At 31.6% G+C, this 26576-nt stretch overlaps 2 protein-coding genes across 3 annotated transcripts in view; one reads left to right on the top strand and one right to left on the bottom strand.

Moving 5' to 3' along the window:
- The window catches only part of LOC122272596 (monocarboxylate transporter 12), a gene marked incomplete at its 3' end in the record, with an annotated part of 552146 nt that overhangs the window by 224642 nt on the left and 300928 nt on the right, over positions 1–26576 (top strand).
- Positions 1–26576, bottom strand: part of LOC107439530 (HEAT repeat-containing protein 5B) — a 116180-nt gene that overhangs the window by 74750 nt on the left and 14854 nt on the right. For both annotated transcript variants that reach the window (XM_043052959.2, XM_071182937.1), the window contains exons 7-12: positions 21794–21948; positions 12796–13042; positions 9535–9684; positions 8711–8961; positions 5406–5517; positions 2963–3115 (exon numbers count right to left, since the gene is read on the bottom strand). In XM_043052959.2, the coding sequence (XP_042908893.1) occupies positions 2963–3115; positions 5406–5517; positions 8711–8961; positions 9535–9684; positions 12796–13042; positions 21794–21948 (1068 nt within the window). The remainder of the gene's footprint in view (positions 1–2962; positions 3116–5405; positions 5518–8710; positions 8962–9534; positions 9685–12795; positions 13043–21793; positions 21949–26576) is intronic.

The following is a 26576-nucleotide window of genomic DNA, read 5'->3' as shown; positions in this document are numbered from 1 at the left end:
TCATATGCTTTGAGTGGTCACCACTTTTTTAAAAGACGAAAATAAGGAACAAAATTCCCTGCATGTAAAGCTTGTAAGGAAAAACTCACAATTCTTAAGACATTTTGTGCGATTTTCAAATTCCCTGTATTTTGCATGTTTTCCCTATTCTGCTTGTGGAGTGGCAACCCGGAACTTTTGTTTCAATACTGATTCAGTAATAATTCCTTCTTCTAAGGAAATAACAAAGATTTGACTTTTAGTACAAGAGTGTCATAATAAAAGAATCCATTCTTTTCTTTTGAACTATCTTCATTAAACCCCTTCTAATTTGAAACATGTCTCAGACATTCATAAGTATAGTCTTCTTATATCTATTTTAGTGAATAAAGCTCTAAATTCAAATGATTTTTTTTTTTTAAATAAATCACGTATTCGTCGAAATTGTATATTCTAAACACACAAGGAAAAAAAAACAGGAATATCAGGGAAGAAATTAGATAAGACTAAGTAATAGGTAAAAAATATGACATGAGTTGGTTTGCCAGAAAAAAAACTTATATGAATACATTTTGACTGCCATTACTGTCCGACATTTTAGAACTTATTAAATAATCGCAACAACAACAAAAAATTACTGAAATCAGCATTCGTTTAAAAAAATTTTTACATCATTATACATTAGAAAAATTCTATTTCAGTTTTCACTGCTCTATATATTTTTTAAGATACAGTATAGGACCCAAAATCAGGCACTCATGGGACTGACAAAATTTCGTATTTCGGAATTTGCCGAATTTCGGATCTCTTCCAGAAATTCTAATATGGGGCCCATATTTTACGATAATTCAGTTACGCTGTTAATTTCAGAAAAACCAATAAATTTAGCTAAGTTTAAATTGTAGATTATGATGGGGTGAATTTAAAACTGTCCCATCTTTAGAAATTTCATTAATTAAAATAATAAATTTCATTAATTAAAATAATCTATATGATATAATCAAGAAGAAATAATCCAAAGAAGAAATAATTCAAGATGAAATAATCCGAATCCTCCGAAAAAGAAATAATCGTTCCTTCTTCGGTGCGAGATCATTGTTCTCGTTTTTTCTTTTACATATCATTCTGTTTTAACTAAAAACGCTCACCTCGCTAAAAAAAAAAGCTAACAAGGAACTACAAAAAAAGTAACAATTAATGCTAGGAAACTAACAATGAATAACTACAAAAAAGAAGCAAAAAACTATTAACGATAAAAAAAACAAGTTAACAAGTAACAAAAAAATAACAGTTAATAACTAATAAAAAAATTAATAAATCGAATTTTAAAAAAGGCAGCAAAAGGGATAGAATTCATTTTGTACACCAAGTGAGAAAGAAGTTTCAATGTCAAAAGGGTGTGGCTAATTTATGGTCAAACAGGAGAGGGAAATGTGAGGACAAACCAGCAAAGCACTTGCACTGCTGTCAAGATTGATTGATCAGTTTCTCCCAAATTGCATTTCGTTATTTTGTTCATTGGAAATGCAGATTTTTTTGCTTTTCAATTTCAACTGCTTTAGGAATAGATGTTTTGCTTGACACAGATTAATTATTTTTTCTCTTCATGTTTTTATTTTTAAAAGATAAAATATAGTTACTTACTTCAAGAGAAAAAAATTCCAAATAAAAAGAAAATTTTAGTGATTTTTTTTCTCTTATCAATAAAAATTTCTTTAAAAAAAATTAGGTCGGATTAAATGCCGAATTTCGGGATGCGGGACTAGGGGTCCTATACTGTATATCAATTTCATCATTGTGCGTAACGGTCAATTCCTATTGAGCAGTCAATCTGTATCCGATTTGCTGCATACAGCTAAATAACTTTGAACTTTCTGGTAAAACTAACCCAAAAGACAATCAAGAAAACCTCCAACAATTATCCTGGAGGCAAAAGTATTCATGTCAAGATTGTGATCAGTGTGAACCAGTAGTAATATCGGACTGAGCTTTGGTGAGAACTAGTCGGCATTTTGCATTGCACGGGGAGTTTAGCCTGGCAGCAAGAAAATTCTAACCATAATCAGTCTATCACTGAGGACATTTTATACCAGTATTGGTGGAAATGGAAAAGAACACGAAAAAGAAAACCATGAAAACATCCCCCCTGTAAGCGCATCGGAAAGCTGATTTGAACTAATGCTCCATCTACTACGGGGTGCCTAACCAAATCTTTCAACAAAAAATAAGCACCTTTTAAGTACTTTCTATGCACTCAAAAATATTTTGAAGCTCTATATATTGTACATTAACAAAATGCAAACTAATTTTCAAAGACTTAACATGATCATGATAAAATAACTAGTTTCTGACAAAGAAATCTTTTCTTGATTATATTTGCCATTATATAAAGATCAAGATATTTTTCTGTGGGGGATGAAGGATTAAAATAGAGAATATCTTGCAAAATGCAGCAAAGTTCTCACCAAACTTGCAAGCATCAAACATGTTAAATGATTAGCGCTTTTATACGCTATGGGCCAACAGTATGCTGAAAATAGATTGTTGTTGAATGAATTGTAAAAACTTTCATTTCGCTTTATACGCGGCGAAAATCGCCATGGTAAAAATAAAAATATCATTTTCGAGAGAAAATTAAGCACTTTATAAAAACACCCAAAGAAAAAAACACCTTTAAGGTCTTTTAAGAAACGAAAATCAAAAATAAGCCCCTTTAAGCACTTTCTAAAAAAGCTACACACCATGTACTACTGAGGATATTTCCCATTAGCACAGTGGTCAATATGAGTCAGGAGCAGAATTTATATTGACCAGCCGTAACTGGAAGTCAAACCTGGGTCACCAAGTTAGGACATAGACACTCTGTAAACTGAGTTATTCTTGACCGCTACTAACTTCTTTTTTTAAAAAAGTGATAAAAACAGAGATTACTTTAAACCCTACCTGCAGAAAAAAGAAAAGAAGTAGTATAGAAAAGACATACTGGCCAATGCTCCAGCGCGACCCTCCAGTGTGACTTGCCAAGTGAAAGCGTCTCCCCTGTGCCTCTCCTGCTCGAGCTCTTTGTTGGATCTCGGAAAAGAATTCTTCCACAGCAGCATCATTCTGGGTAAGAGACCTCTCACAACAGGTGCACCTACAATATATTCATTGGATACAAAAAAACATTATGGGAGTCATTCATATTTCCTTTAAAAAATATACAGTTTACGCTCATTACAGTGATCCTTACGTTAGAATAACTGATGTATGAAAGTCTCATGTCACAGTGTCTTGCGACATTTTGTTTTTTGTCATTTATTTTACAAAATTAAATTTCACTTAATCTGGCCATTCATTTATTCAGGTAATTTTTTTGGGGGCGGAGGGAGGAATGAATTGTTTCAATCACTGCTCTTTCGTTCACCCTGTCTGTGAATAAATAAGTAAGAAATTTGCTCCAATGTTTAAAGTGCCTTTTCTTTTACAAAGAGAAACCTTTGTGTAAATAAAGGCTGCTGCTCTCTCCCCAAAATTCTAAACATCTAAGGTCTAAATAAAGATCTAAGGGTAAAGATCTAAAGTCTAAGAAGAGTGTGAACTGTCCCCCCTCGCTTTATTTTTTGTTTATTCGCTTTCTACACTATTCCAGCTCATGCATATCAAGGTGTGCTGCATACGGTCAGTCATAAGCAAGAGTACATTTTTCATTACCATATTTGGTGATCTGATCCCGATTGCCCAAGTTTGATTTTTGTTAATGAAAACGAGTCGTTCGTCACGACAAGTCGGTCTGAATCGGGAGCTGTCGATGTAAAGGTTCGTCTTTTTTCCTCCTCACATGATGCCTTGATTTTATTTGTCTTTTCGACATACAGATGCTTTGATATTCTCATGATCGAAACGAATCTCCCAATCCATTCTAACGAAATATGAAAAGTTGATTCAGAAAAAGTTTCAAAGAAATTAACATGCACAATACATGCAAAACACCTTGAATACCTTTTAAATGAATGACACATCACCATAGATTCTTTTCCTCACAATTTAAGATCAAAAAGTTTTCGAGAAATATACACATTGTAAATCTTCTAAAGAATAAGTCGCTGTGTGATGCAAATATCAGCAAGCACTTATTAATAATCTCTCACTTTATTTCTTAAAAGGGCCCAATTTTACTTCCCTTGTTTGAAAATTGTATTTACTCTTTTAGTGAGAGGTTAATCCCCTTCTGTGGTTTGTTTTCAAGTTAAAACATGTGATCTTCACAGTTATCTTGATGTAAGTAATTCTTCAAAAAAAAAAAAAAAAAAAAAAAAAAANAAAAAAAAAAAAAAACACCCAAACAAGCATATTATTTTAAATGCATTTTTCACCAATGAAGCATTATGTTAAAGGGTGCTTTTAGGTTACAATTTTCCAAATTCTTATTAGAGTTAAGTTTGTTAAAATTAGTCAAGTACTTTTGAGTTCCCATGCAGGTATTTTTATGCATTCGAGATATAACCTGACACATTATAGCAACTGTTTTTTTTTTTTTGTTTTTTTGCCAAGACCACAAGGGTCATTTTATCAAGGGTCAAGCCTATTTTTAATTTGTTGATTTTGTGTTAGTAGTCATATTTTTTTTATTGTTTTTTAAGTATCTTTATAGCCCAAAGATTGTTTCAAAAGAGAGTTTTTTTCACATAGATATCACAATGGAACCAACTTTAAAATATGCATAAACAAAAATGCTTTTATCTAGTTATATCTATTTTATATCATTTTAGTCAGCATTTTTTTGTAAAACCTAAAGAATTACTATTTTTATGATACATTACTATTTTTATGATTAAAAAAATGTGTTTTTGATCCATGTTTTAAATATATTTGAAATAAGTGCAATAAAAAATAGTAATACCAATGCATTAAAAGTGTGAGTTTAATAGCAGGGGCAGAAATATAATGAAGAAAATTTAACCCCAATAAACCATTAAGAAAAAAATGCATGCATTTATTTGATTTTTTGAAAAATTAAACAAAATAAGTTTAACTAAAACAATATTTTAATTTTAAGTGAATTAATTATAAAAGGGTAAATTACTAATTGTAAAAACTAATTGTAAATTAAACAATATAAATCAAATAGTCTTCATCATATTTTAATAAACAGGTATAATTTTATATATTTACTAAAAAAGCATTACATTGAATATTAAAAATGAGGAAAAAAAAGTCATTAAAGTAAATTAGATGAAAAATTACAGAGAATTTACATTTGAAATTGTTATAAATTTATATGCAAAATTATCAAACCCAAGATTTTGTAGCAGAAACAACAAATGAAAAACCCGATCAGCTACTGACACTTGATTTATAGTGTCACTAATACCACCAATTTCTATCTTGTGATGGCCCGGGTAAGATTTTAGTAACCACCCTAAATAATAATACAAGATTTGTACCTAAGGTCATGACAGAGCCAATCATCAGCCAGCCGGCTTGCGTGCGTTGCAAAGAAAGACGACTATTTTGAGAGGCACTTCTAAGTAAGTCTTCTGCTATATTAAATATCACCTACAAAAAATAAACAAAAATTATGAATAGCTAGGATAAACTAAATTTGCCCATAAAAATTTTTGAAAGAATGTTTCATATAAACTTTTTTTTAAAAATATATATATATATATAAATTTGTATTTATAAATTTAATAAAAAATAGACAAAAAGTTCAAATAAATATATAATTAATGAATAAAATATAAATACATACTTGATAACATGATGATTAATCAAAAATATCAAATATACACTGGATTATCATATAGGTTTTTGACATTCTTAAAATTGAAAGATTAGTTGTTGTTCAAAGGCAATTTTTTATACCTTGAAAAATATTGATGCTTGCTTATTGGAGGACATTTAAAATTAAAATAAAGAATCAAAGTAAAATTTACACTAATTTATAAAAGAAAAAACATTCCGTAAACAAAATGTTCTTAAAATTGAAATACCTTTCAAAATTCATTAAAAAAATTATTGAAAAAAGAAAAGAAAAATGATTAATGGCTCAAAACGGAAAGAAAAAAAATGTAAACAAACAACAACAAATTAAGAAAGAGCTGCTAAAGTAATGACTAGCTTATATGAAAATTCACAACCAAAATTGAGAGGAAATGTTGCTAATTTGATTAATTATTTAGTGATCACAAGGAATCCACATAACTTCTGTTAACATAAAATCTAATTTGTCGAAAGAAATTTAAAATTTGCTGTATATACTGTATTCGTTCAATTGAGCTTTTACTGTACCGTAAAAAATGTTCTACACTCAACTGTTAAAAAAAAACTTTTTTTTAGAAAATATGGGGACTGGTCAAAAAAGAAAAAAAAATGACCTCACATAGCTTTGTTGAAATGTATTATTTTTTCCTTCCTTTTGTATGTCTTATTATCTTATAAAGAGATTACTTGATTTTTTAAGGACAAGCAAATACACAATTTTAATTCTAATTCTTTTTCGAATATTCATTGTATCAATTACCAATAATATTTTTTCTCTATCATATTTTTTTCTTTCTTGCAGTCCTTATTTTTTTGCGGAGCATAATTAGCGGAGTAAGTTGTTGGAGTATGTTGGAGCAAGTATGTTGGAGCATAAAATGTATGCATAAATGCATACATTTTATGCTCCAACATTCATAAATACATTACATAAAATATATGTATGTACAGTGCGCCAAATAAAAAACAGGCCATCCTTAATTACTTTTGATCTAATGATTGGATCTTCACGTTCTATCGGATCTTCACATTTTCGTACTCAATCTTAATGGTATGAGGGGGTGACCTCAAATAGGCTAATTTATTAGTGCAAGCGATATTCTAAGTTACAAAATCAGGCACAAAAACGCACTTTTTCTGAATAAATGTACTTTTTTTATGAATTTGGGTTTCTGATCCTCAAAACATAGGGCATAGCTGCAATCTGGGAAAAATGGTCCCAATAGTTTGGTCAGGAGAGCGAGTCAAAGCTTGGACCTCTTAATATTAATTTTACTTTTTACATATTTCCCCATTTCCCGAAAAAATTTCAAGAAAATTTAAAAATTTTGCACACTATTACCAAATTTGATTATCCAGAGATAATTTCATACAAAATATAACTTTTAGTATATATGTATTATTTTTTATCATTTTATTTAATAATAGTCAAAAAAAGTATTGAATTATAAGGTATACAATTTTTAGCAATTTTCAATAGCAAAATACAAAATATGAGTGAAATCGGTAAAATAGTTTCTCATAAATCGAATTTTGAAAAAGTTGTATTTTTAAAATTCGATTTCTCCGGAACTATTTTTACCGATTTTGCTCAAATTTAGTATTTTGCCATGTAAAAATACATTCTTTAACGTTATGTAAAAAATTGTATACCTTACAATCCAAACTTTTTCAACCATTCTTAAATAAAATAAAAAGTAATAAATATTTACTGAAAGTTATTTTTTGCATGAAATTATCTTTAGATAAACAATTTTTACAATTAAATCCAAAAAATTTGAATTCGCTTCAAAGTTCTCGAGATATGGCGAAATACGCAAAAAGTAAAATTAACATTAGGTGAACCAAACTTTGAACAGCTTTCCTAACCAAACTATTGGGATCATATTCCCAGATTGTGGCTACATCCTACATTTTGGGGGTCAAAAATCCAAATCCATCTAAAATAAAGTATGTTTAGTCAAAGAAAGTATATTTCTGTGTTCAAATTTGTAACTTAAAATATCATCTGCACACATTGAATAACATATTTGAGGTCACCCCTCTGAACTTTTAACATTGAGTTCCAGAACGTGAAGATCTCATCATTAGATCAAAAGTTATTTCAGGGTGGTCTGTTTCTGATTTTGTGCACTGTACATACACATATGTAAGCATTGTATGCACAATCAATATGTGTTTATACTGTAGATGGAAAGTCACACATTCAAAACTGTGGAGACTTCGACACGTCTAGAAAATAATAGGTCTAATTATAATGAATAATAGGTCTTTAACGTAGCAAACTTCAAAACATGCATTATTCAATAATAAAAAAATAATGAATGAACAATAATGATAATTAACGTCAATTTCCTACAATGTTTTCCCACAAGTTGAATGGCATTTAACAAACTAAATGTTTAGAGCAATAAAATATATTTATAAAAAATAAATAAATAAAAGTGAGCAAACAATAATTTTATGAATAAAAATAGATTCTTTTTTTTTTACTCGTGACGCTGCACTAATAATCAAGATTAAAAATTGAAACACTCAAAACTTTTAAAAGTAAATAATTAATCCAATTTAATACAAGAGAAAAATCTAAAACAAACAGTAGAATCTAATAGATTTTTTAACAAAAACATCAAAAATTTAAAGTGAAACAACAAATCTTGTCCGCTGATGTTCTTTTCAAACATTATTAACTTACAGTTTTATGTACATTCATAGTTTATTCTTGTCCATAAGTTTTTTTTCTTTCTTTAACTGCTCTGGTCTTTTTATCAAATCTTTTAGTGTGCTTATTGAGACAGAATAAATGTTTATCTATTAGACTAACAGTAACAAGAAATTTTAAAAATTGTTCCTAATACATTTGTTAAATAATTGCAATCATTTTTTTCTTTTATAAAATAAAAACGTTTTGCTTATTTTGATTGATAAAAATTGTGTGGAAATGAGACGCTTCCAATAAACAAAGACTAAATATAAAAATACTCACCTTCCCCCTATTGTGGGGAATTCCGAGGGGTGTTCTCTGAGAAGCCCCCAGCAGAGCACTTATTGCAGCAGAATAGCCAGCAATGGCCTCTGGTGATGATTTGAAGTGGTCAAGCTTTTCGCAACAACGCTCTAGGAGAGGGGTCAACTGAGAGGGTACAGCAGAAGATATAAGCCTCAGGCACCAAGCGGCAGACAATCTGGCAGCTGAACTAGAATGCACCAGTATGGAGAAAACTGAATCTATCACAGCTACAAAAGGAGAAACTCTTTTTTACAAACTTTATATAATCATGATAAAATAACTGGTTTCTGATAAACATTGCAGAGAAAATTGTGAAACATCACACATTTTTTGCAATTTAGAATGACAATCGATATGGAAACAAAAAAATCTCTTTTTAAAAAGATAGAAAACAAACCCCGAATAAAAAAAAAAGCACCTTTAACCCCTTCCTTCTCGCTCCCTTGAAATTTCTGGGATGGAGAGTCCAGTAGTAACGCGCGAATAAGAATAAAACTTATTCATTTCTTTTGCCCACAAAACATTTTATTTCTCATTTTACACACCAAATGGCAGTACCAGGATATTTTTAAGGTAATTGTAAATAGTTACTGTATTTTAAACTAGATGTCAGCACTAATCAAATATGTGCATTTGGCAAAATAGACACTTTTGTGACTGTTTTCCTGAAAATTAACCGATCGTTAAGGGGTTAAGGGCTTTCAAAAAATGTAAATCTAAAACTAAGCACTTTTTTAAAAAGTGGTATGCACTCTGGAAAAAGGTAGTATCTTATTATGAATAAAGAACGGAAAACTCACAGAGGGAAGGATCACAAACAAGAGACACCGCTGTCGTGTCCAGAACATTAATTAAAGATCCCAGTTGATGAAGAGCACATACAATCACATGTTGGCTCAGGGCAGACTCCTGTTGACTCTCCTTGCTCACACTTTCTGATGAACTAGAGTCTGAAAATATATATAGCCCAATCAATCAGCTCTAAGCACTCTTCAAAACAATAATATAGCTAAAATATCGAGCTCAAATGTGATTAAACAAAAGAATACTCCTATAAATTGCAATTAAATTTCATTATGTATAAACAAGTAATATAAAAAAATAACATTTGAAGTCAATTCCTACTTAAGTCAACAAAAAAAATTTTTTAGTTATTTGTTTTTAAAATAATTACAATTTTTTCTCTCATGTAAAACTAAAATTAATTCATTAAACTTAATGAATGAATTAAAATTTGAAAAAAACTGTATTTGAACTTGAATGGACAAAGTATTTTATTAAGGATTTGAACAAGATATATAAATATATAGTACATAGGGAGAGTGCGACACTAATCGTAGGAATTGAAAAAAAAAGTATCAGAGAACTACAAAAGTATAAATTGGGTGATGTGGACCAGACATGCTACCACGTAATATTCTTTATTGAATTCATCTGTCTCAGTGACTATAAAATAATTCAATTTTTAACTGTGCGCAATAAACTATTTTTTGTAATTAGCATTTTTTTGTTATTACTAGCAGTTTTGTCATTAACCTATTTAGCTAACAACGAAACAATTATTATACATAATTATTATACATTTAAAATTATTTCATAATTTTTTAAAGAGTTCATTTTAGTTAAAGAAGTATTTTTTTTTTTAAATATCTATACATTGAAATATATTTAACAGATTTTCCAGCATTAAGGAATGAAAATTAAAATTCATGTCAGACAGGATAAAACCAGCGTTCTCTCAGCTACGTGTTAGATGCCTTGACCATTTGACCGCTGACATTCTTTCTATTTGATTATTTTTTCAATCTTAATNCGCTATTCCGGATAACTGATTTTTCCGGTTTTCTGAATCGCTACAAAAAGCCGTTTTTTTATTGTTAAACACAACTAAAAAAAACTTTTTTTTTTGGAAATAATCTTAAAAAGAAGAAAAAACGATGGAGCAATACACTAATGATTATTTCCAAAATGATGGTAAGGTAAACATCTTTCAAAAAAGAACGAAAAATCCTAAAATTTTATAAGGAAAAAAAAAAAAATTTTTATAATGGTGGGAAAATTTATCGAATTTCGTTCCGGTTTTTGGTTTTCCGGTTTTCTGATTTCCGGATAACGGGTTCTGTACTGTACATAGGGAGAGTGCGACACTAATCGTAGGAATTGAAAAAAAAAGTATGAGACAACTATAAAAGTATAAATTGGGTGATGTGGACCAGACGGGCTACCACGTAATATTCTTTATTGAATATATCTGCCTCAGTGACTATAAAATAATTAAATATTTAATTGTGCGCAATAAACTATTTTTTTGTAATTAGCAATTTTTTGTTATTTTTTTTTGTTAGCCTATTTAGCTTACAACGAAACAATAATTATTATACATAATTATTATACATTTAAAATTATTTCATAATTTTTTAAAGAGTTAATTTTAGTTAAAGAAGTATTTTTTTTTAAAATATCTATACATTGAAATATATTTAACAGATTTTCCAGCATTTAGGAATGAAAATTAAAATTCATGTCAGACAGGATAAAACCAGCGTTCTCTCAGCTACGTGTTAGATGCCTTGACCATTTGACTGCTGACATTCTTTCTATTTGATTATTTTTTCAATCTTAATATTAAATAGTCTAAAACTTTGATCACAATGGCTGAACATTTTTACTCTGTTCTATGTTCACATTTTAATTTGAGCTTTCAATAAGAATTTTACTTCCCTTGCAAGTTGACCATAAAAGCAATACAAGGGTGACTATGAGCTCAAAAATCCTGAAAATTTCTTTCAGTGAAATCATTAATGTTGCACTTCAAAAAAATTAATGTCTTTAAAAATTCAAATTTTGGATATTTTCAAAACATGAAATTGAAAATAAATTATATGCAGCATAATTTAAATGGATAATTATGCATAACTTTACTTTTATGTCTAATCACATTTATTATTATACCAGAAAAAATATTTACAAATAAAAGAGCTGGCAAGTATAAATTCTATTTCCAATATTTCTAAGAAAAATATACAAAAATCTTTATACATAAATGTGATCGATGATTTCTTGTAATTTCTGGACCTCGGGTATCCGAAAACTTCTGGATCGCGGTTAGAAAAAAATAGGGATTTTTTCCGGAGCACAATCATCTCTGGCAATGCACCAAAAGTGGCCAACCTAGTCAAGTTTCACTGTTATAATCAGGGTATCTGCTACATTTTAGTTTTCAAATCCATGACTATTCATGACTTTCCATGAATAATTCCAAGAACTATTTACGACTTTCCATGAATAATTCCAAGAAATTTTCATTTGTTACTGAAGTAACTATTTTCTCCGACAAAAACAAGAAAAAATTTATAAAGGCATTATAATAACATTCATTGAAATGATAGGTATAAGCGAAACTGCTATACTTTGCATCTTTATATTTATAGATTTTAAATTTAAAAAACAGTAAAGAAAGAGTTGAAGCAATAAAATTGCTAAAAAAAAATACAAAAGCAAATAACTAAATACAGTCAGATATATGCAGTTATTTAAACCAGTTTTATTTCTTCTTAAAAGTAAGTAATATAAAAAGCCCAAACTAGAATTTTAAATTGATAAAATAAAAATAATAAATGTTAAATAGATAAAAAAATTCTGAAATCAGGGAAGTTTAAAAGATTATAAGCTCCAGAAATGATGTTCCTTCTTTCAATTTTTGAAAGAACATCATAATTTTTAAGAACATGATAAAAACATTTTATATTTTAATAAAATATGAGTATGAGTGCAGATTTTGTTACAAATTCAGATATTCAGAGCATTGGAACACCTTGAAATTGGATGGGGGGAGGTGTAAATTCCATTTTAAAACTTAGATTTTTTGGCAACCTAAATCCATGACTTTCCATGATTTTTTTTTAAAAAAATAGTTAAAATCATGACATTTCATGACAAATTTCTTTCAATACCGAAATCCATGACTTCCCATGATTTTCCATGACTTTCTAGGTGCGCTGATACCCTGTATAATTTAAAAATTAAAAAAGCTTAGTTAAAATGATATTTTTTCTACAAACCTTCACTTGCATATTTTAAGACCATTCGTACTAATTCCTTACAAGCAGAGGCTTGAGCCTTTTCGCACAACATTCTACCGAGAACAGACTGCAGGACAAAGTTGACGCACTTCCTGCTGTAAACAGCATCCACGTGAGTCGGAATAGCCTTCGGGTTGGTCACAAGTTCTAGCAAGTGCGTTAACATCACATTCAAATTATTCTCGAGCCACACTCCACCAAGCTTTTGTATAAATACAACGTAAGCCTGGTAAGTAAACAGAATACATATAAATTTAAAATAGTGACCACAATAACAAATATAGTCTGAAGGAAAAACAGGGCCACTTTAGGTCGCCTAAAGCACTTTAACACTAAACATATCATAACCGGCCAAATGACCGTTTAAGAACTTTCTCATCAAAATTGCGCTTATCATCTTATCGTTTTCGCACATTTAACTTCATGGCTTTTTCTAACAATTATATACAGTTAATATTCTATTACCATAATTATTTTTTGTTTGTTTCGAATAATGCTTGTTGTATACCTATTTCTACCACAATAGGTCATTTTACCAGGAGAACAATTTATTGCTTTATGAGGTTATCGGATCAAAAATTACGATGTAATGCGTGTTCAACTCATTGCACATTTCTGCAAGGACTGTTGTGTAGTTGGTTCAATCAGAATAACTGCGAATTCAAATTTCAAGAATATACCTAAAATTTTAGACTGGCATTTTTGTGTCAGAAAAAGTGGCAAAAACTAAATGTATTAGTAAGTAGCTTATATTTTATTTTGATAGCTCTACTTCATTTCTAACTAACTGTTAGGTTTTACCCAGAAAAATGTCAAAACAATCCAGACAGCACAAGTTCTTAGAAGAAATAATTTTAATTATAAGAATAATTATAAGAATTATAATTCTTATATATTCTTATAACTGTACAGAAATCTATCCAGGCCAAATTTTCTACCATTTAGCGGTACCTTCACAAATTCAACTTTAGGAAAAATGGTAGTTTCACGAAATACTTTATCTTAAAATTTTATTTTTACATCGGGTAAGAAACGATAAATTCATATTTTTGTGTTGATTTTTTAATATAATTTATAATTTTCACAAATTATGTCTAAATTTTCACAGAAAAAACTAGACAGACCCCTGCTATAAGAATTATAAAAATAGTAATATTGAGAAGAAATATGTTTGCTGAAAAAGTACAATGGAAACACTCTGTATATGTAAAAAATGCTTTGAGCAATGAATTAAAAATTCTTATTCTTTGTGTTTCTAATACATGAAAGTTGGCAATATACAATTTTGTTTAATTACAAAAAAGTTTTTGTTTATTTCCATCCTAACATCCATATTTCATGCATTCAATCAAGAAACATAAAATCCGGTCATCTGAAATAAGTATAAATTAAGTATTGGTATGTTTAGTGTTAAGTTCTCCGCATCTAGGAACGTCAAGCAGAAATGTACCAGAAGAATTAAAAAGCTGATTTTAAATTACTTAACTAGGATTAATACCCTATTGAATATGGTCTGGTTTTGAATACTTGGATAAAGGAATAGACTAACGAAGGTACCTTTGAATATATGCCAAATATGTTTCCTAAAAATACTGGTTGGCTTTTTACATCAAAATCTCAGTATTGCAGATAATCATTTTGTTTAAAAAAAAGAACTTATTAGGTTGCAAACCACATCCCAGTCCGTGCATATTCAAAGTAACCAGTAAATTTCAGGAATACAATTTCAAATAAATACCTGCATTAGCTCATTCAAACTCTGTGGCATGAAATGAGACAAACGAACATTTATTGGCATCTACAATAACGAGTCGTTGAAGAACAACAAGTAAAAATACAGTACAGAACCCGTTATCCGGAAATCAGAAAACCGGAAAACCAGAAAACCGGAACGAAATTCGATAAATCTTCCCGCCATTTTTGGAAATTTCCTTTTTTTTCCTCATGAGATTTTAGGATTTTTCTTTCTTTTTTGAAAGATGTTCACCTTACCATCATTTTGGAAATAATCATTAGTGTATTACTTCATCGTTTTTTCTTCTTTTTAAGATTATTTCCAATTTTTTTTTTTTTTTAGTTGGGTTAACACTAAAAAAACGGCTTTTTGAAGCGATTCCAAAAACCGGAAAAATCAGTTATCCGGAATAGCGATGGTCCCGATCGTTCCGGATAATCGGTTCCCTACTGTACCAACAATTAATGGAATTCATTTAAAAAGCAGAACATAAAACATATTCAGAGGTAAGTTATGTCCGCGGTAGTAATCACATTATTATCATACTCAAGACCAGACGAGCCACATTAGGGTATTAATCCTAGTTCTAAGTCAAGCTTCCATTCCAGCACTCCAATCTCCCAGTATTTCAGCTAGCTTTTTCTGGATGCAAAATAGGAAACTGTAAGGAAAACTGGGGAAAAAACAGAGCACCCAATAGGACAAGAGAATGAAAGATAGAATTCGGTGAACGGATACCACTAGTAGAGTCATTGCTGATTTGCGAAAAACTGGGACAGCTGTATTAAGCGCACTGCACTTTTGAGTGCTGATCGTTAGAGCTGTATTAAGTTCATGGTCCTGGTCGCTCTAGTGTTGCCTTAAGCAGTCGATTGAATATGCTGTATGTTATGTGTGATTGAGACTGAGTAGCAACAGAGCGAGGAGGTGGATAATGTCACAAGTAGCAGGTAAGCTTTTCAACAGCAAATCGAAATAGGAGTTTCTGTTAAGGTACGCATGTTCATATCGAAGTGGGAGTTTCTGCAAAGGTATGCATGTTCACATCACTTCCGAAGGACACCAATGTGGTGAGATTAGTTATCGACCATGTCAACCTTTATCTATGGAAAGGTACCCCGACATAGAATTGAGTTAACATGTCTTATATAATAGTGCATTGGAATTTTGTAGTGGTAGAAACACTACAGATTGGTCAGAGCCATCAGTTAGAAAATAATAAGCATTTCTCACAAAATTAGTATTTCAAGCTGTTATTAAAATTGATGAACCACCGCTTTGGCAAGTAAAATTAAATTTAATAGCATTTTGGCAAATGCTTATGAAGCCGGGATAGCCTGGTTGGAAGGGCACTGGGCACATGTTCAATAGGTCGTGGGTTCGATCTCCGCTAGCCAAAGACTTCTTGTGTAGTTAATGGTGACTGATGCACAGTAAATCGGTCGAGTCACAAAGTCCTCCATATTGCCATAACAAATCATATCTCTGGGAATACTGATCCAGGAGTTCCCTTGTCTTCTGGATTGGTTCAAAATTTCAAGACTGGGGAGTTGAACATTAGTAGTCGTAAACCCAAAATTGGAGCGCCTGTTCAATGACTGATATAAAATAAAATATCTCAGGATAGAGCGTTTGACTTCCAATGTGGTGGACTGGGTTCGAATCCCAGGGATGGCTGGTCAATACGAAATCCGCATCTCGCTTGCACCAACCACAGTTTTGACCTAAAGTATCCTTAGTGGTAGACGGATCATGGGTCCCTTTGAAATTTGGCTAAGTGTGGGAGGTTTTCCTCTCCATGTAACGCAAATGAAAATTAGATCCATAAAAAAGACCTCCGCGAAGGCAAATTTCCCAATACTTGATCCAGGAGTTGCCTTGTCTTCTGGATTGGGTCCAAAATTACAAGGCTACGGAGTTGAACATTAGTAGTTGTAAAATAAAAAATTTGGTTGGCTGTTTGATGTAGTTATAAAATCAAATGAAATTACTGGTATTTGTTTAAGAAACATATTAACTATTTTTAATGTATAACTAAAAATAGTATAACTAACTTTTTAGCTTTACTTGTTTTAGTTTAATTCAATTCAGAGTAAAAATCAATATCTTATCACCCTAGATATCCAGTGATAAATGCATAGATGAGTATAAGCCAAAAATACTATTTCCTATTCATAAAAACCCTTGGAACTTTATTAAATTGAAATAAACTAAAACAAGTAAAGCTAATACTATAACTAAACTTTTAGCTTTACTTGTCCTAGTTTAATTCAATTCAGAGTAAAAATCAATATCTTATAACCCTAGATATCCAGTGATAAATGCATAGATGAGTATAAGCCAAAAATACTATTTCCTATCAATAAAAACTCTTGGAACTTATGAACTATTAGTTCTTTTCACACGTTCTTTGTTTCATCAATTCAGAATAAGAATTGTTGTTTCGTCCCACCCAAAAAATGAGCACACGAATGAGTCCACTCGCCGCCGCAACAGTCCCTCAGAGGAGAGCACAGTCCGAAACCACGGCACCCGGCCGACCAACCATCGGCCGGAGCCCCGCCCATAGCGCTTATTAAAATCATTTTACAATTAGTATTTCTTGGCAACAGCCCAGAGTTGAACAAAAATAGAAATAAAACAGTACATGTTGGCCTTCAGCAATGTCTATCTTATTGAAGCGTTACTTTATGGTGGAAGAATTGAGTGACATTAAAATTCACCAAGTCGTACAGTTGACAAACATAAGTAATGGGGTAATCATCAGAATTCATGTGTAAGAATAATACATAAAAGCAAGCAATAGCTACAAAAATTGTGGTAAAATTAAGATCATTAACACATCTGCAGATGATCTGTTTCTTTTATCGATAGTATCTTCAACTGCATCCTTGGTTCTATCCATCTATTTCTTGATATTATCTTGTTGGTGTTCTAAACTGCGATGGTCGAGTCTTGTTTACTTCTTAAGGTTCATCAATTCATCTACTGTGTCGGTTACCTCTTTCTTGTCGGCGATTTACCAGTGATTTTTTGGACAACAGCAGTCATTCTGTTCATGAGGTTCACAGCAGGCGTGAAAAAGTGAGTAATCATTATACCTTTGCAGTCAATAGGGTCGTTGTTTGTTCAATTCACGGTCGCTCTCAGTGTAGTGATGGGTGGGTGATCCAGATCATATTTCGATTCCAAAGCCACGATTTTGAAAGGTAAAATGTGGTTAAGTGTGGTGCATAAGCAAGATACAACAAGATTAATAAATAGTAAAAACTGGGTTTAAACTAATCTAAAACATTGTAAAATTTAAAAGTAAGCAAGTTAAAATGCAAAGTTTGCCAGAAAGGGCAATAAATAGGTTAAAATATTGAAAACAATAGTTAAGAAACTTTAAAATGACAAGTCATAACTAATCTAAAACTTAGTAAACAAACAGTAGGTAAACAGAATAAAAAATTTAAGGTATAATATGATATGATCAAATAGCAATCAAACAGGAAAATATCAATCTCAAATTAAAAATAGAAGGGATTTAGCAGAAAATACCTAACACAGTAAAGCCAAGGTCAACTTCGCTCAAACCTCCACTCATTAGATGAACAGTCAAAGTGACTTTTCTTTAGTACATGAGTTGACAGAGTGATCTAATGCTATAATTGTCAGGAATAAGTCACTCATTAAGCTGACAAAGAACTTATATAGGTCGCGGTTATCGACGGTATTGTCGCACTTCAACTCACCTTCTTCAACACTAACACCCATGAACCAGTAAAAGGCTTCGGCTTTAGTCCCGACTGTTCCGGCGGAACACAATAGGCGATCCTATGGTGTTCACAGGTAATTGTGGAAATGTGGAGCTCAGGTGCTGGAAGGCACTCACTCTTTGACAGTACTCCAGGCGAACTAGCGATGCAAACTAGGCAGCGACGAGAATTGCTCAAATATTAAACATGTTCGCATGTGGTGCTGTCAGTGTAGTCACGTGACACCTACACATAAAGTAAATAGATCAATGTAAACACCTAATGATCAGCAGTCATCAAATTGATCAATGATGTATGTTGAGATTGTTAATTGTTGTTTATCAACATTGGTCAGGTGACTCAATCTAAGCACTTGTAGGAAGCAATCAGGCAGTTTGGTGAATGATCGTTAACAAGAGTGATGAGTTAGAGTGGAAGCACGATTGTTAGCCAACTGATGTTCTAGTAAAGTAGTCAATAGTGTACAGGATGCTATGAATCTCCCAACACCAAGAAAGGCATCTCAAAGAGGACGCCAAAGCAAAATGGACACTCTATTTTCAGCAATAGAAGGATCAGTCACAACAAGGAAGTCTAATTCAGATTAGCACTAAGAGAAGGTGACGTCAATGTTACGTCAGAGTCCAGAGTAGCAAACAGTTAACGAGCACGTATCACTTGATTAACACAATTGGATTAGTCAATTGTAATCACTCACCAAAGAATGATCAAAATAATATACACACTGCAGCACAATTTCCAGTATTTACACAGGGAATCACGATGCTGTCTGTGGAGCCAAGGAAGAAGCAGTAGAGTAATTTCTGGCGGCCACACCACCATACAGGCCGCACCCACGAAAAACATCGCTAAAAATTTCAACTTTCTTCTTATAGGCTTCACATTCGTTTTTTTCGATCGACCATCGATTGTTAACAAATATCACAAGCGTGAAAATACACTTAAAAATTTATAATCTTTAAAATATAAACTCTATACTTAGAAAACAGTTATTGATAAATCTGTTTTCTTATGTATACTCTTTATAAAAAGAAAGAATTTAGAATGATACTTACTTGCAGAAGAAATATGTATAACCAATCAAAATCATAAGTAGAGGACGTGCATACGATAAAAAAATAAACTAATCACAACATAAAAATAAATCAGCATTTATTTATTTACTTTTCAAATATTTCAGATCATATATTTATTTAAAACCATCGAAATCGGATTCCTCATTGTCAGAACAAAACAAACATTGTAAATCATCATCTAGTTCATTTTCTATGTCACCTTCATCCACATCAAGGAAGGAACATCTTTCAAGCAAAACTTCAGTCCAGCATTCTTACATCTGGATGTTATCGTGGTTGCCTCAACCTTTCCCCAGGTGTTTGATACCAACTTCTTCACAACTTGCAGGGCGCATTTTTCCGCTTTCAGTGTACGCATGCAGCCTATCACTCATCCATTTTCCCCACTGACTACAAATTTCCACCTTAAACGAATGATTTAGCCCTAAATCAAGGGGTTGTAATTTTTTTGTCAGCGGGAATTATGACGAGCGATGTGCATACTTTCCTACACTTGTTTTTCACAGACTCTAGAGGGTGAGAAGTCATTGAGTTCATTGAAAGCAAACCTTTACTTTGAAAAAAAGCACCAGGCCACCTTCTCCACACCAAATCCAACGAACAATCTATCATTATTTGTTCACACACCCAACCTTTTTTGTTTGCGTTCACAATTACATTGGTGGAGAAATTGCCTTTTGGTCATTTTTTCCGCTTAAAAATAATCATCGGACTTTGTTTTTTTCTATCTGCTGTACAGGCTAATACGCAAGTAAACAATGTTTTCTCATTCCCAGTAGTAATTATCGGAACACTCTTTGTTCCTGTTTTATCAACAGTTCTACTGGCAGGGCAATCAAATGACAAAGGTGTTACGTCCAAGTTTGTAATTTGCATTTTTTTAGTCATTTGTTTTTTCTCTTTCCGATTTTCTGGAAGTTTTGCCCAGCAGTGGTTCTTTTTCTGACAGATATAATTTTCTTTTTACGAAACGATAGCACCAACCTGGGCCACCTTTAAAACCCTGAATATCCAGCAGTGCGCAAAGTCCTACACTATACGGCAGAACAGCTTAACGAATATCGTGCACCCTCGGTCCTTACGCTGGCTGATCAAAGTGGTCACCCACTGGCTTACTGACCGCAGCCAGTGATTTTTTACTTCTGTGTTCTACTGGGAACCGTGTTGTTACAATCGGTCCACTGCGGGACCTAAACAGTTTTTGGGTTTACAACTACTAATGTTCAACTCTGTAGCTTTGTAATTTTGAACACAATCCAGAGGACAAGGGAACTTCAGAATCAAGTATTGGGAGAAATCTGCCTTCATGGAGGACTTTTTTGATAGCATTTGCATTACGTAAAGAGGAAAACCACAAACACCCCCCAGGTTTCCTGAAGGTTAACCTGAAGACAAGGGGACGTTAACCCATGATCCGTCTACCACTGAGGATATTTTACATCAGCACTGTGCTCAGTGCAAGCCGGATGCGTAATTTGCATCAACCTCCCATTGCTGGGATTCGAACCTGGTTCAGTTCATTGGAAGGAGAATCCCCTGAGCCCATAATTGTACTGTACGTAAAAGTAAAGCATTTTTGCTACAGCCAGGATAGGTCATAGACGTTAATGCTCCAGTGTAGTGTATCTACCACTACAATAATATAATTCTAATTCACTAGTACATGTCAATTCAATTCTGCGGTGGGGTACCTTTTCATAGATGAAGGTTGACATTGTCGATATCTACTGTCCTTACGTTGGTGACCTTTGGACGTTATGTGAACATGCCTACCTTGGCAGAAACACCCCCTACTATTTGAACAGGCCTACTTCGATGAATGGTCCACATTGAACAGTTGACTTGCTACATGTGACTACGACATTCTTCACTTCCTCCTGCAGTTGCTACTCAGTCTCGATCACACGCAACACACAGCGTATACACTCGACTGGTAAAGGCAACACAGGAGCGACCACGAACTTAATACAGCTCTCGCGATCGGCACTCTAAAAGTAAGGTGATCTTAATACAGCTCTCCCGGCTTCACACGAAATAGTAAATAATCAACTAGTGGTATCCGTTCATCGAATTCTATCACAGATATAATTCTGGTGAGGAAATACTGTAGTGTATCCACCACTACAAACGTATAATTCCAATTCCCTAGTATATAAGACATGTTAACTCGATTCTATGGTGTGGTACCTTAACACAGATGAAGGCTGACATGGTTGATGTGACTCTCTCCACAACTAGAGTGTTGGTGGCCAGACAAGCTGGTACCCATCGATCTGTTCGAGCACAAACTGAGATTGAACACAGTGACAGCCATCGCAGCAATTTACAGTGTGCAAAAAAAAAGGCTAGGGAACTTTAGAAATACAATAAATATTAAAAACACACAAAATGTTCATTTTACTTACATGTGTAACACCAACTCTAATTTCTCGACTGACGGAAGAACTACCTTTGATCATTTCTCCAGCACTGCCTTTTAGGAAACCGATTCCACCACGCAGGAATCCAGAAGACAACAGACCCAATACTTCCTCCAGAGTGGGAAGACGGTTCTTGCCAACTAAATTTAAAATTTATTTCCTATAATTATTTCATTTTGCAAATGCATTAGAAATTATAAGACAAACCTTGGAACAGCATTGTATAGAATTTTGTGTAACCATTTCACCCATGTGGAAAAACATTTCCGAGCTTTATGAGACAAATCTCTCTAGCTCTATTCCCCGTGGCGACGCGGTGCCATTGTCGAGGAACATTAAGGAGTTCCAGCAGAAAGATTTTTTATTTGCAAAGCAAAGAAGTGTAAGTTTTTTTCACCTGCAGAATTTTCCTTCCCCTTTCTGCAGAATTATATTTAAAAACTGCCTTTCTCGCATATAGGAGGTAGGAAAAAACGCTTATGATTCTTTTTTTCTACTTTCCTTTGAGAATAAAAAAATTCTGCTATGATTGGCTTTAGCTAGAATTTCAGATTGATATTATAAAAAGTTATTTCTAAATAGCAAAAATTTGAAAAAGGTTAACTACAAAAATATTTTTTAGAGCAGGAGAATATCGCCAATACTATTAGAATATGCATTCTTTTATATTTAGATTTTTAAAAAAATTCTTATATTTATAATTCAAAAAATATATATATTGTTCTGTTCTATACATGAAGGCTTTTATTTTGTAAACAGAAAGCACTTCTGTTACATTAAATTAGCAACATTTATATTTGCTGCTGTTAAAAATTTCTCTCGGTAAAGGTATTAGTACTAGAGAGAATTGTCGCAGAAAGCTCGAAAGTATTCTACTGTAGGGGCACTAATATCTTTCTGCAAGATACTTTCAATAATAACAAATATATAAGTTACTAATTTAAAAGTAACAAAAACATTGTGTTTTCAAACAAAAAACCTATTTGGATAAAATAAATTGTATAAAATTTTTTTAAAAAAGAATATGAAATATTTTTTATTCTAACACTAAGGAGGGTATTTTTTATAGGAACTTTGTGGGAGAAAAATGCACTATTATTTCTTTTTTCGCATGTTGCAAATCATAATCACATTAAAAAAGAACTAATTAAAAATCATTAAATCTGGTGTAGTAACTACTAAAAAAGGATCCACGAGGAAATCATTCAAATAGGACTCTTTGAAAAGAAGTCACTCAAATGCGTGTTTCGTTTTGAGATTCAGTTGTTGTAATAAACATTGTATTAAAAATATCAGATTTCAAAAAACCACGTAGAAATCAATATCAATAACCATCGAAAATACCATCGTAACACTATAGATTTAGGAAACCATTATTTTTTTCCCAAAAGAAAAATCTTTCTGCAAGAAAACTTTCTGTGACATTGTCGCCGCGATTCTGCCACGGGGCATTTTACATATCATTACATCTCAACAATATTAAGCAAATCAGCAATATTAGCCATGAACAGATCAACCCTAAAATGCGCTAAAATAATTTTTTGACACAAATACTTAAGAACACAAAAATATGCACACAAGTATTTATTAGTTAGAGAAAAAATTTGAAATTTTCTAGAGCATTGGAAATAATAACAAGCAGTTCATCATTTTTGGTTTGCTTAAATTTTGAAATTCTAATCTCTTAATAGATAATTAAATAACATACAGTCAAACCTCGCTACAGTGAACCTTTAACGGACCAAAATTTCGGTTCACTATAACCGGGGGTTCACTATATCCGTACTGCAAACAATTTTAAATCATTTTTCCGATCTGCTCCCCTTTATTACACATTATTTAAATAAATTACCACTAAAAAGAAATACAAAAATGATTAAAAAACAATATGAAGTAACAAAAAATGTGTTCACTTCTATATTTTAATACTCTTCGTCTTGTAGACAAAAAATTTAGGGAGGGGAAACTGAGATAAAAGAAGCAAACAAGAAAAAATGCTTATGACTACATTCCAATCAATAGATGGTTTTATAAATTGGTATATGTATTTTATGTAAAAATTTCAAAATTACCAAAAAATGAAGAAAAAAATCAGACAAAGACAGAAAAAAGTTAATAATATCCAATTTCCTCTCTTCATTTGGTTCACTGTATTCACAAAAAATAATATTATATGTGTATAGCAAGGGACTGGAGCGAACATTTTGTTCAGTATATCCGGGAGTTCACTATAAACCATGTTCACTATAGCGAGGTTTGACTGCATAAAATCAAACAATTCTTGCCTAGTTTTACAGAACTTTCTGAGCTGCAATTTTTACCGTAACACTTCCGAAGGCTAATCCAATTATGAATATTTTTTCCTTAATACTTTTTTTTTTAAATAAATTAACTTTAAGCATCAATAAAATATCTGAATTTCCACTTGCGGCCTCTACCTTTGCCATCTAGGATTTAAGGTTAAAGTTTTTATTTTCATTTTCTTGTTATTTCTTGAGCATAACAAACTTTTGATGATACTGTATTATTTCACAGCACAATACCTTGAAAGCAAAACAAAAAACAAAGGAGAATTATTACATTACGAGAAATAGAGCTCGATCATTCTTGGGACTTTTTCTCAAAACTTTATATCAATAAAAACATGCAATTTGTGGTTTAAAGTTAAGTATTTAAAGCTACATATTTGTCAACTTTTATAGTTTTATTAAAGGGTTGCCACTCAAATCTGGAGAAAAAAAATTCCCTGTACTTATTATACACAATATATTAAGAGAAAACGACAATTACTGTGTGGGCTGTATTGGGTTAACTATATTTATTAGTTTTAATTGCAGGAAAAACAGCTGAACATACTTATATAATGCTATAGTAAATGAAATAGTTCAGTATAGCTGAAATATCAGGATTAAATATCCCCTAGATTACACTTAGTGGTCACCATTTTCTAAAAGAGAAAAATGAGAAACAAAAGTCCTTGTTTTTTCCCAGTTTGTAAAGGAAAAAAATCAAAATTCCCTGCATTTTAGGTGATTTTTGAATTCGATGTATTTTCCCTGTTCTCCCTGCGGAGTGGCAACCCTGTTTAAAAGTTAATTTTATTGCAGTATAAACTGATGAAAGCAGATTTGGATGATGATGTTAATTACTCAAAAACAAAAATATCTTTCAGAAAGCTAAAAACAAAAATTTAACCACCTTTCAAAATGGCTATTTACCTCACTGTATTGATAAAGTTTTGTCAAAAAGAATCTAAAATACCACAAGCTTTATATTTAAAATTCTGATTGGGTGACAGATATGTGTTTTGCATGTATTCTGCATGTATCGAGAGAATACTTTTCGCACATGCATGCCGAAGAGAAAATATGCATAATAGTTTGTAAAAATCAAACAAAGAGATTTAAAAGCATGTTTAGACTTTTCAACCCCATCTTGAACACTGGAGCTTGATCAAAAGGAAAGAGGACCCTTAATAAACGGATGTAAAACATAACCACTTGATTTAACCAGCGATCTTTAGATTTAGATAGCGATCTTTAGATCCGATAAGTGTGTTCAAGGTTCTCACTAATAACTTATATTTATATTTACACCATTTCACAAGATATCTCCACTTGTAATAAACTTTATTAAACTAAAACTAATTCATTAGTTTGAGTATAGAATGTTGCTTAAATTCATACTAACACTTGAATATTGATAAATATTTTATATATTTTTGGGTCAAATGAATTTTTTTTCTAGAAATCTAAAAGTTGAAAGTTTTTTTTCATTTTTTAATTTAAAGAAAAATATTTTTTAAATTCTTTTTAAGTTAGTATGGCTTTAAAAAGAGCATAATTTGACTGTCTACAAAAAAATAATTTTTAAAAAAAATTTCAGTCTAAAAAATGATTTCTAATGACTCATTCATTATGTGTACAAGATGTATCAATAACTAGAGAAACATCAAAATAAATAAAGGGCTGTTAAAATATTATGCAAGTACTTATTAGTTATTTTGAACTTCTCCTTTTTCACCAAAAATAAGCAAATTGCTCACCCCTTCTGTGTTTCTGTAAGGAATACCCCTCTTGCCTTTGGCTTTAACTTCGATATCAACTGTAGTAATCTAATTTTATCATTAAATACAAAACTTCACATAAAACAAAACTAATTCAATTCAATTCATAAAATTTTGTGTAAAACAATATTTAAGAATATTTTGTGTTTTTCTTCGGTAGTTAAAAGCATGACCTCTGAAGCACTGATAGGAAATTGTTTCCAATTGTTTTTATTTTCTTAGACAAACTTTTTTTTAACTTTCATTTCAAATAAAAAAAAATTTTCAAATACTAATTTTTTTCCAAATTTTGTGAAAAAAAATTTCTAATAAACATTCCTTCTTCTTAGTCTTCAAAAATAAGAATATCACAAACTAACACCTTGTTAGAAGCAGTAATTCTGCTTATGTGCTATAGCGTGTCAAATATGCGAAAATCATAAAGAGGGGACCCAAAAAACAAGTAACTCTAAGACTATTTCTCTATTGAGCAGATTAATGCTTTCAAAATTAAACTTAACTTTAAGAGAGTAGAGATTTATATTATTTCAAAATAGAACCTGTTTTAAGTAAAAAAGTACCCGAAAATTCCTTTCTTCATCCGGGAACATTCAATTGTTCCCAAAAATCCATTCTGGATCCTAAGAATTTGTTGTTTTCAAAGTCTAGTGAAATAACTGATGTATAATATTTCCATGGCTGTAATATATATAAAGGGTTGCC

The sequence above is a fragment of the Parasteatoda tepidariorum genome, chromosome 7 (genome assembly GCF_043381705.1).
Source record: "Parasteatoda tepidariorum isolate YZ-2023 chromosome 7, CAS_Ptep_4.0, whole genome shotgun sequence".
In the NCBI taxonomy this organism is placed as follows: Eukaryota; Metazoa; Arthropoda; class Arachnida; order Araneae; family Theridiidae; genus Parasteatoda; species Parasteatoda tepidariorum.
This window is presented reverse-complemented; position numbering and strand designations above follow the sequence as displayed.